Source organism: Setaria viridis, chromosome 2 (assembly GCF_005286985.2).
Source record: "Setaria viridis chromosome 2, Setaria_viridis_v4.0, whole genome shotgun sequence".
NCBI classification, from domain to species: Eukaryota; Viridiplantae; Streptophyta; class Magnoliopsida; order Poales; family Poaceae; genus Setaria; species Setaria viridis.
Genome location: NC_048264.2, coordinates 31097339 through 31109559, shown reverse-complemented (window position 1 = coordinate 31109559; position 12221 = coordinate 31097339). Strand labels below are relative to the sequence as shown.

Sequence of the window (12221 nt, the reverse complement as noted above, 5' to 3'; positions counted from 1 at the left end):
CCTTTGCATTGTAGGTTTTTCATTATTACTACCCCTTTGTCACTCTGATAATCTTTTTCTTGCTACCGAACTACAAACTTCATCCACTATGAAAATCGAAAATTTGAGTTTCATACATGATGCTCTCAATTAAATCATGTCACTGATATGTTGTTGTCGAATTTTGTCTTCAAATGCCATTTGTCTACTGTTTGTATCTTTCAGAGTTGAGATGTTCATTCTGGTAAAACTGAATCTGCCAACTGTTGTCTTGCACGCATGGGCTTCAAGCCAGGCCTAGGCTCATGTTTTTTGGGGCATTGGGCCGGGTCTGGGCTTTCACTACCATTTCCCCCCTGCCCCGGCGTTTGAAGAGGCGTGTAACAGAAGGCAACCGGCCGACGATTGCGTGAGCAGAGTCGTCACCTCATCTGACACTGCCCTAAACCACGAAGACAGTGGACTGCCGTTTCAGTTTCTCTAGGCGAGAGAGAGAGAGTTTTGGGGCGCATGGAGCCCCCCGCGCCGCCGCCGCCGGCGGCGGACGCGCTGTCATCCCTCCCTGACGCCGTGGTCGACGGCAGCATCCTAACCCGGCTCGACCTCCGCGACGTCGTCCGCACCTCCGCGCTCAGCCGCGCCTGGCGGCACCGCTGGGAGTCGCTCCCCACGCTCTCCCTCTCCCTCCGCGACGGCATCGGCACGCCTCCGTCGATTGTCGACAGCGTCCTCAGCCGCTACGCCGGCCGCATCCCGGACTTCTCGATCCGCATCAACTCGCAATCCGCGTGCCGCGTCGACGACTGGCTGATTGATTTGTCCCTCCGGGACGTCCAGTCCATGGACCTCCGAAGCAACGACTGCCTCTTGAGCATCCGCTCCTCGATCTACTCTTTTAGCCATCTCGTGACCCTCAAGTTGCACAGGTGCGACATCCCAACCAGGCCCGTGGGATTCGCCGGCTTCCCGTTGCTCAAGGACCTCGAGCTCGTGGATGCCCATTTATCAGAGATCGAGGACTTGGAGGCTATCGTCCGTGGGTCGCCCTTGCTTGATGCTCTCATGGTATCTGATGCGTATATCCTTAACAAGGAGCTGGCGGGTTGCGTGATTGAGGCGCCCAATCTCCGTAGCCTGACAATCATTTCGGTGGTTGTTTATGGCTGGCAATTTGGGGGGCTGCCGCGTCTCGACAACGCTACCATTGATTTGGACACCTATATGTACGAGGGTGATTTGGGAGAATTCCTTGCCGGAGTTGCTCATGCTAGGAAGCTCACTCTCACAACATTCTACCTACCGGTACATTTTACTATATCTCATCTCCCTATTATTAGCTGTTAATTGTGATAAATCATGGTACAAACTGATGGAACTGCATTATATTAAGCGCAATGGAGTAGAATTTGTAGATCTGTCGACTATCGTCAATGTTATCTGAAACACTAGACGGCCGGACACCCTCCGTTTAATGTTTAGACGATTAATCGAACTGTTTATATGGTTTGCAATGTAGCAGTAGATATACATACAAACATTGTAGTTCCACACTATATTTTTTGGTAGCTACAATTTGAAGCAAACAGGATTTGCAAAGTAGTTTACATATGCATCAAGTTTCATGTTGTTAATAGTTTTTGTTTTTCAGCACTTCGGTGATGACCCTTTACTTTCTTTTTTTTAGAAAATGGGTGATGACACTTTACTGGAAACACTTCCATACAAATTTTTCAATCTAAGGAGCTTGTTTCTTTGCACCCACTTTTGTGGATTGTATTCCATTTTAGCAACCTTCTGCTTGCTAAGGAATGCTCCTAGCCTTGAAGAACTGGAAATAACGGTATGAATGCTGACTTAAAGATGATCACATTCTTCTTGTTTGGAAGTTGTCATGTTGTCTCCTTTGATTGACCTTCTCGGTTTTCTTCTTTCAAGATTAATGGGGATCAAGAGCAGGAAACTGAAGCAAACACAGAATTCCAGAATACACAATGGACAAATGGGATGTGTGGCAGCCTTCAGGTTGTGACGATAAATGACATTTCCTGTTTGTCAAATGAGATGTGCTTTATAAAACTGGTCTTATCTAAAGCAACATCGCTTCGAACAATGTCTATTATTCTTGATGATGAATTCTCAAGGTCTAATGAAAATATACTAAGCGAGTTAAATACCAATAGAAGAGCTTCACCTCATGCCCAAGTCTTTTTGCAAAGGTAAATTATCTTTACTTCAATTAGCAAATGTTCATTTATTGTATTTCCTATGGGTATGATGGCCGCTCGAATTTTTTCTTTAAGGATCTGCATAAGTACGGATAGTTACAAATGTTCATATACCATGTATGAATACCTGATAGATTCACTTTTTGCAAGCTCCTGGGTATACCTTATGTGTATATATGGTCTGTTCTACATTAAAATGCTGCAATTGAAAGAATGCAAATTGCTTGTTAGGGTCACTTGGAATTGTTTTCTTTGGGACATGGCAGTTAGAGGAATGCCACTCAGAATCCAAAATTAGTAGACCAAATTGCTTTATTTTTCATTTTCCACATATTCCCATCTATTTCCTATTTCCCCCTTTTTTTGTCCAAAAGTGAGTGGTCCATTATGCCCTTACATCCGCTTTTTGTACGAAAGTGCTTTTATATTGTTGTTGTTGGCAAAAAAAATAGGTGGCCAACACCATATGTCAACTCTACTATCCCATAGCCAGCCAGACGATTAGCCCTTTGGACCTAAATGTCTAACTAAATGGAATGACCATTCTCATAGGTATTAGAGCTGCATAGCACCATTGCCTGATTTGGTGACATTGTTGATGTGGAGTGGTAGGCAGGCAAGGACAGGGATGGGGAGCCATGGCAGATGACAATAGGTGGGGGATAACCATTTGGATCTGGGACGGGCATTTGATGATAGGAGGGGCTGCAAACTCCCACAGTTAGGATATATAGATGTAACTATAGTGGTCTGACTAGTTGGTCATCATTATGACTAGTTGTCGTGCTAAATTGAAAGAACTCTAGCTTGCACATCTTTGTTGGTTTATTTGGCACAGGTTCAATGCAACCAAGTAGGAGGGCAATTTGAGATGATGTGTGCAGATAAATAGAGAGAGAAAAGGGGGAGTGGAAAAAAAATAGCTGCTATATAGCAAAATCACCGTACATATGTATTGTTTTTGTTTACATTAGTGAAACTGGTCGTAGTCTTTATGCTTACGAGGAACATGGGAAGTTACTTAAAAAAGAATTAATAATCTTGCTTTAATGCAAAGTGACATATTGGTTTGTTTTCCTTTGTCTAGTACTAAGTTGAGATGCTAGATCATATTATGCCTTTGTGTTTCTTACTAATTCTTCAGAATTATGTTGGTCCTTTGTATTGTATTTTTTACATATTATTATTTAGTCATATTGTATTTTTTACATATAATTATTTAGTCACTAGAGTGGGGTGCTTGTTGCACTTTGTACATAGCAATATATTTGTCTTGCATTCCTAACATGTTAACAGAGTTTTAGGGTTTCCATTGATCTGCCATAGTCTTTAGTTACTAGCTAGCTGTCATCGACCCTCCGAGCAGCTATTATCTCTCCCTTACCTTCCTCACCCTCTCCTCCACATCCAGTTGTTTCTACACCTCTTGAATTTCTCATTGGGAGGTCATTTATGAGTATATTCATCATTAGCCGCATGTTTCACCACTTGGCTCCTTTTCGTCCCTCCTTGGACCTAATACTCAAAACTCTTCTTCTTGGTATGATCTCTCTGATTGTAGCACCCTCGATCCTCCTATGCATTATGGCTTCCACCCTCGATCCTCCTATGCATTATGGCTTCAGCGTTGCTGCCCTGGTTGAGCCCACGACCTATCAGGAGGCATTTGCTAAGGGTGGTAGCGTGCAATGGCTAAGGAGATTTCGAGTTTGGAGCATAGTTGCACTTGTGATCCTATCCCCCTTTCAACCTCGCATCACTCCCATTACCTTCAAGTGGGTCTAAAAGGTCAAGATTTTCCTTGATGGCTCTCTCAAGCACCATAAGGCTCGTCTTATAGTGTGTGGTTTCCAGTATGAGAAAGGTCATGATAGCAAACCTTTGCTCATTTTGCTCACATGGCCACTATTTCAACTCTTCTAATTATTGTTGCCTCATTCAATAGTGGTACATCTCTCAACTTGAGGTTAAAACCACCTTAACTAATGGCGAGTTGCAGGAGCAGGTTTATACGCATCTGCCTCCAAGATAGTTGATGGCATTGTTTGTCGGATGTAACTTTCCCTTTGTGTCTTGAAGCAAGATCCTTGGCATGTCCACAAAAAAAGGTCTTGTTATAAGTCCAATCCTCACATTAGGTTAGGATATCTATAAAATAGGTTATCCCTTTCGGTTTGCAACCTATGTTGGTGTGAGTATGCCTAATATCCTGATGAGAGCCCCCCCCCCCCCCGTGTGTCAGGGTAGGCTCCACCTCATCTTGGGTTGAGAGCAAAGCTTGATCCAAATTTTTCCACTTTTCATCAAGGGCTTTTCTTGGCACTAGGCTTCGATATAGCTGGTGCTTAACCTCAGCTCTCCTAATTTTGTCTATTACTAGTTCAACCTTATAAGTTTGTATTAGGTACCTCGGTTCAATCATGACCCAGGCACACCATACCTGATACAACCCTTTCCTCACCCAAGAATTTCATTTCCACTTCAACTCCTAACATCCGGCGTTTTCATGATCCCCTCTCTTTTGGCCTTTCTCCTCAAGGTTTTCCTATACAAAGAAGAGAATGATAAGCCTTGTGACCACAATCATGTTCTCTCTTTGTTAACACCTCTCCTAGTGGTCAATCACTTCTTCTCTATCATGGGTACGGTGATGATTCTCAATTCTTTGACTTTTTGGAAAAAAAAAACATCTTCATGATAAGTTCTTGATGTATGACTTGGGTCCCCTTACCCCCTTGATATTGAGGTCTCTTCCATTTCTTATGGTGCGTACCTTTCATAGGACTAGTACATTTAGGATACCCTTTCTTGTTCTGCTCTCACTTATCACCACACTGTTGGTAAACACGCTATCGTCACCTTGTCAAGAGACTTGTATATCTTGGGATCACCCATCCTGACATTTCTCACCCAATTCACATCCTAGGTCGGTTTCTCTCTTCTCCAACTTAGGTCCACTATCCTTACTGCATTTGTGTTATGTTATACCTTCATGGAACCTTCTCTCATGGCCTTTTCTTTCCTCCCTCTTGCTCTCTCAAGGTTCAAGTGTACTGTGATATTCTTAAGCTAGTGATCTCTTTGATCTTTCTCTCTCTCTCTCTCTCTACTTATTGTGTTTGCTTGGCTCCTCCTTGATTGCATGGAAGACCAAGAAGCTGGTAGCATTTTCCTTTTGAGTCTTGAGGTTGAGCGGTGGGCTACTTGAGGATTTCTCTGTGCCAGTTACTACACCAACCCCTTTGTCCTAGCTCTGACAACACTGCTATGATTAGTATTTCTCAAGATCCCGTGAAGCATGAACTTACCAAGCACATTGGAGTTGCTTCATACATGAGATCGCATGTTGTAGATCTCAACAAGAGTTTGTTGAGAGGGGGAGTTAGATGTAAAAACCATTATGTATTTAGTCACGTAGGGTGCCTCTGCACTTTGTACATCTCAATATCTGCTGAGTCGCATTTCCAACTACTAGTACTCTATAACTCTGAATCATCTTTTCTTTGGTAGTGATTTACATCTTGTTCCACCATAAGAAAAATGATATTTTGACTTTCATACTTCAATGAATGAATGAATCACTTAGTGAATTAAAAATATACATTGATAATTCCTAATTAGGCCTTGTTCGGTTAATCGCTTCCCCGAGGAGATTGAGGATTGGAGGAGATTGAGAGGGATTTTGACTTGTAGGGGATTTAATCTCTCCCAAACCCCTCCAATCCCCTTCAATACTCTTCAAACCAAACAAGCCTTTTTTTTATTATGAATTACTTGGTGCTTTAGTCAAGGCATATGCGGTGATGATTCACACTCTGTTTTATATGTCTTTTGTCTTGCAACTTTTTGCATAACCATTTACTTGTTCTGCAGGTACCATTGGACTAAATGATTGAGTTATTATAATAAAATTAGCATAGCTAGGAAGGTGCTACTATTTATTTTCTTGACCTTCTATTTCGGGAGGATAATGGACATGCAGCAACAACAACAAAGAATGTCTTTTAGTCCCAAGCAAGTCAGGGTAGTTTAAGATGAAACCCACATGAGAGGGTATTGAACATGCAACTTGATGACAATAGATGTATTGCTATGTTCTATACATAAATGACCTATATAAGTGCATGGTCAGCAAGATTTTCAATTATAGGCATTGCTTAATGAGAAAAATCTAAGGATGCAGGTGGTCCTACCTGTGGACCTTCCGCAGGCATTCACATCAGCCGCTAGATAGTTTACTTGTTCCTCCAGAGCCTATCGATACTTGTTTCCAACTACGGCAATATCCTGCTAGGCTTTGCAGGGGGAAAATAAGAAGCATGCGGCCTGCTGGAGCCTGCACGCGTTCAACTCCTGAGCTTTAATGCAACATGGAATCCAAGGTTGAAGACACCTGCAGGAATCCCACAAGTAGAAAACTCAACCTTGTGAAAAGTGGAGCGGACCGCGGCTGATGAGGAGAGCACTCGCCGGAAATGGTGGCGGGAAAGCAGAGAGGCAAGACATCATGCGCTTGTTGAAGGACTGTGCGATAGTGACATGGCGGCCACTATAGAAGGAAGAAGAGAGGCAGGACCAGCATGCACGCACCAGATATCAATCGACCAGCATGCATGCACCAGAGATCAATCGATAGAAAAGTGGGATGGATTGATGGTAGCGGCACTACTGCGGCGCTAATGTGGATGCATGCACAACTGAGGTGTTGCGCGGACCTGCAAGCTTTGTGCGGGTGTTGCAGGCTTGATCGCTAAGCCCGCAGGGCTTTGCAGGCGGTGACTACTTGAGCCCACATAAAAAATGCATGTGCATTGCCGCAAATTCATTTTTGCATGGCAGACGTTGCAGGCTGGCAGGTGAGCCTGTGCCCGCTTACATCCCTAGAAAAATCCATAACTGGCATAGTTCCTTCTGTGACATGAAAAAACTTTCCCTTCCTTATATGAGACATTATCAACCTTTTATGCGACGCTTCTCACTACCAAATAGTTCCATCCATGACTACTTTTAGGTCAATGTCAGACTAATCTAGGTCCATGACACACTCTTCTCATTCGAAGCGACACATCTCCCGCACCCCTCTTCTCTCCCCAACCCTAGTGCATTTGGTGGCGGGGTGGACCTACATGCTTACAACAGGTTGGGTCCGATTGACGGTGGGCTTGAAGGCAACAAGGGGTGATTATTGATGATCACAAAATAAAGGGAAAAGATCAAATTTATAATATTCTTCTTTGGCTTGAAACCTTGCATAGATGAGTTCCTTAGTGGCCACATGCTCAAATAAGGCAATAGACAACATATTCTTGGCAAGCAAATACAAGACTCAATTAGGTACATAGATTGGGAAAGCAACTATGAAGGTTGAGAGGTAACAAGTTGTCTATATTTACTCTTTTTTGCATAGCTTCCTAAATAATACTACATGCTCATTGATTTCTTGTCCTTTTCTTATGAGAGAATTCCTTATTAGATATTCAAGATGGCAAAACTCCCCATGGGGTTGGGGGTTTGCCCCAAATGGGGTGGGGATAATGGGGCTAGATTTCCCAACAGAGTTAATGGGGTGGGGCTGAATTGTACTGGGGAGGGGGGGCAATGATTGATTTCCCCCCGGTGTTGCATTGGGAACCTGGTGTTCATTGTCAATTGTAAATTTGGCCCACCAAATGCAGCCCAACAATAGCCCCTGCATGCGTCCAAATATGTTCCAAAAGAAACTCTAGCCCTATCCAACCCCAACCTCATTGAGTCATCATATGTCGGCTACCACCATGCACTATGCGTGATCCATGCAAGGCACCATGAGCATCGAGGTTCTCCTTCCATGATGCCATTAGTCGTACTCTACCTCGTCGACTATTCTTGCACACCCCCATGGCCATACTTGTTACTTGCACCTCACCGGTCATCCTCGAGGCAGTGGCTTTTGAGGATTTGTGGGGGCTAGATTTTCTACCATCAAGCATATCAAGGTTGGGGCAAGGAATCGAATTTGCGGATCAGGGCAGGCAGCGTCCTGCAAGCCTATCCCACCCCATTGCCTCCCTGATTTTACACTAGATTAAAATGTGCTTTCCTCTATGGCCTTGCAAATTTCCCTTATTTTACATTGAGTCTAACCTTTATGCCTTCTCTGACACTGCCTTCCGGTTGGATGTTAAGTGCTACTTGAATAGACACTATTGCCCTTATAAACCACTTTTGATACATACCTAAATATATTGCAATTTCCTTCCAACATTGTTTAGTGGTTTTCATGCCCCTAGGTATTGAGAATTACATGTTCCAAACATGGCTTGAATCTTTGGAATCACAATAATGACACAACACACTAGCTAGAGATGCATTCCTGGTCTCCCATTAGTCCACCTACTATCTATGTAGCATAACTGCCTAGTATACAAAGAAGCAACTCCTATTTCTCACCGATGAGCCGAGTCCCAATACCACCAATGCCCAACCGTCATTGAGACATTGACATATCTGACATAAACACACATGCCCTACTATTTCATCATTCTTGTGCCCGTTCTGTCTCCCACCACTTCCTCCTTGTCAACAACCTTGCAGAGCAACAGTGCATATGGTAAGCAACGACGTGGAGGCTACACTAGCAAAGGTGACCCCAAAGAAGGGTAACCTCCTTGACCCTCACTCCATCAAGCAACTTCTCAAAAAGACCATTTCCAATGCTATTGAATTTTGGTGGCTAAGCTTGTCAAGCGACTGAGCCTGTTGTAGGCATCTAGCCTGAGGCCACTAAAGTCCACCTAGCCTAGTGCAGCTCCCCATGACCAAGCCCACTACAGCCTCCTCCACAAAGCTCACTAGGGCTCCTCATGGCCAATGACTCCCGTGCTCCCATCTTTGCAAGATCTATGTGGCCACCATGTTCTCCCATGTGCTATGCCACACCGCCCGCTTTGCATACGCTACCACTTCATGCATAAACCAAGCCATGTCACCATGTGTGGGCAACCAAGTGTACAACCGCTTCTCCCAATTCCACCCCCTCCCCACCCACAACTTGAGCCCATTGCTTGCCACCACAATATTTCTTAGGTATAAAAGAAAGAGAGATCAAGGAGGTAGGATTGAGCAGGGATGATGTTAGGATAACGCGGTTAGGCAAGGGCATGTTATCCTTACATCTAAAATCTCACATTGACCATGGGAGAAATTGAGTGTATCCACTAATAGAATGTACGTCAATGTCATGGAAGGCATAAATATCGGACGATCAATTTTTTTCATAGCCATAGATGGAATTATATTATATTACAATGTCAATTGAGGATTTTTTTCCTTATTTTTTATGTAGAGTACCACCAAAGAGGAGGAGAAGGACCACCAAAGAAATGTCTCAATCCAAAATTGTCCCTTTTCACGAAGGTTAGTGGTCTCTTTATATCTTGTCCACCAAGGTTAGAAGTTTTATCATTGCGGTCATGATTTTATAAATACTTCTTTGAATCCTAAGCAACTCTCTTCTCACCATAGCTAAAGCATGGAACCTGGGACTAAGAAAAAGGAAAAACGTTGAACGTCAGAATTTGGAGGGTCAACAAGGTAATCTACAATGTGGCAATTTCTGATTTTTAGTGCTAACTCAATTGTGTTATTTAACATTCTTACCGAACTTTTTGCTCAAATCAACAATGCCTAACATCAAAACGTGGCTCCTGTACTAAAATATCAATGTTGTATACTAATCATCATTTGTACTTGTGCTCATCATTTTTCGTGTTCTCGGGCTTCTAACCAGACTCCAACTCCACCACCTCAACTTCTATCTTCAACATCGACCGAAAGATCCTTCAACGTTGGCTGAAAGATCCACCTCGCCGCTGTTGTTCTCACCTCCAAGTAGCTAGGTATCATTGATGTCTGAATCAAAACTGGCAGCACTACAAAATAAATAGGTGATGGTGGCAGAGTAGTAGGTAGCAGCGATGCGATAAATCAGAAAGAAAAAGGAGGCACAACCGTTTTGATAATGAATCGTGCAGTTGGAATGGTGAAAACAAGGATGAAGATGGCATAGTGTAAATTTATGAGTAAGGTGGGTCTGCCTGACCATGCCGTGTGGGCGAAGGCATGAAGATACGTGGAGCACAAGTTCGGAGACCAGGCAAAACACGAACACGAACAAGAACAAGAAGTTGATTACTCGGGAGAAGACACGGACAGGTTTCCCACCTTTTCAAATCGAGTGCGCAAGATGATTCTACCCGACAAGTTTAAACTTATGAGTATCAATAAATACGACGGCAAGCAAGACCCAGTCCAATGGCTGAGGTGCTACTCGCTAGCAGTTCAAGCAACGATACCAAAGTCATCGACTTCCCATCTGCATAGAGGCGGGGTCACTCACTTGGCTCGAGTCTCTTAAAAGGAACTCCATCGATTCGTGTAGTCAACTAAAGGCGACGTTCACAAACAACTTCGTCGGAGCAATGCAACACCCCGAAAACAGGATCAACTTATCGCAAGTCAAGCAGCAACAAGGCGAAACCTTTTGTAGTTACTTACACCGTTTCTTTGACAAGAAAGCCACTATCGTGGACATGACGGAGAAGGATGCCATAGAGTGCTTCCAGAACGGTCTCTATGACCGCCAGATGTTCCAAGACTTAGGCAGAAGATGCCCGGAGGACATAAAGTCTCTCAAGACCATGATACAAGCCTGGGCGGATGAAGAAGACAAAGAGATCGAGTGGTTTGAATCTAGTCGTAACAGAGGTCAGAACAACAACAACCCAAGTAATGGCCAATGCCATGATAAGAACCACAACGATCGCCCCAATGACAACCAAGGCAACTACTCGAGTGGTCAAAATCGAAAGAGGAAGCTAGACAACACTGTCACGGCAGTGTCCGAGTCCTCCAAGAAGAGCGGCGGAAAGCAAGAAAGGACTTCGTTCGAGGAGCTCCTAAAGAAGCAGTGCCCATGGCACCGACACTCCAAGCACTCTGTGATGGATTGCATAAACCTTCGCAGAGTCATAAAAGATCTGCCGAAACCTTCTGGGGCAAAAGACAAGGGAAAGGCAAAAGAAGATGAAGAAGAGGACGACAACGACAAATTTCAGAACCCGTCGAACACCGTCAACGTCATATTCGGTGACACTTCGGGTACTGCTACCAAGCGGTCCCAAAAACTAGCCCTCCGGGAAATCATGTCCATTGAACCAGCAACGACTACATTCCTTAAGTTGTCCGAGGTGCCAATCACCTTTTCAAGAAAGGATCAGTGGACTAGTTTCTCTGACCCAGGACGCTATCCTCTCATCCTGGATCTAGTGTCGTAGGCTCCCACCTCACAAGAGTGCTCATGACGGCGGCAGTGGCCTCAACGTGCTCTTCGCCAAGACTTTGAGGAAGATGGGCCTCGACGTAACACATATGCTCACCTCGATGAACTCTCCATTCTACGGGATCATCTCAGGTAATGCGGCTGTACTCCTTGGTCACGTGGTTTTGCCAGTTACTTTCGGGACCAAGGATCACTACCAGACTGAGTACATCTGGTTTGAGGTGGCTGTAACTTCGTATCACGCCATCCTCGGAAGACTAGCACTAGCCAAGGTCATGGCCATCCCACATTATGTGTACCTCGTACTCAAAATGCTGGGACCCAAGGGAGTACTTTCCCTGCGCGGCGACTTGAAGAAATCATACGACTGCGACACAGAAGCAGTGGAGCTAGCATCAACTACTCAGATGCCAAACTCCATGTTGCAAGTCTTCACTGCCTCCAAGTAATTGTCCCCGATAGAATTCGAGATCCTAGAGAAGAAGTCGAGGGCAACCAAGGTCAAGCCGGTAGGAGAGGTTGATATCAAAGCTATCGACCTCGAGACCTGCGACAGCTCCAAGACAACCTTGATTGCCTCAGGGCTAGATCCCAAATAGCAAGACGCGCTCGTCAGCTTCCTCCAGGCCAACTGAGACATCTTCGCATGGAAGCCTGATATGCCGGGGGTGCCCAGGGAGTTGATCGAGCACTCCCTA

The 12221-nt window shown here is 44.4% G+C and overlaps 1 protein-coding gene across 1 annotated transcript; it reads left to right on the top strand.

Moving 5' to 3' along the window:
• The first annotated feature begins 332 nt into the window (after positions 1-332).
• LOC117846135 (F-box/FBD/LRR-repeat protein At1g13570) lies at positions 333-11972 on the top strand. Its single transcript, XM_072291862.1, has 5 exons — positions 333-1281; positions 1664-1819; positions 1915-1985; positions 11209-11320; positions 11511-11972. The coding sequence occupies exons 1-5, from the start codon at positions 490-492 to the stop codon at positions 11970-11972; spliced, it is 1593 nt and encodes a 530-aa protein (XP_072147963.1). The 5' UTR covers positions 333-489.
• The last annotated feature ends 249 nt before the right edge of the window (positions 11973-12221 follow it).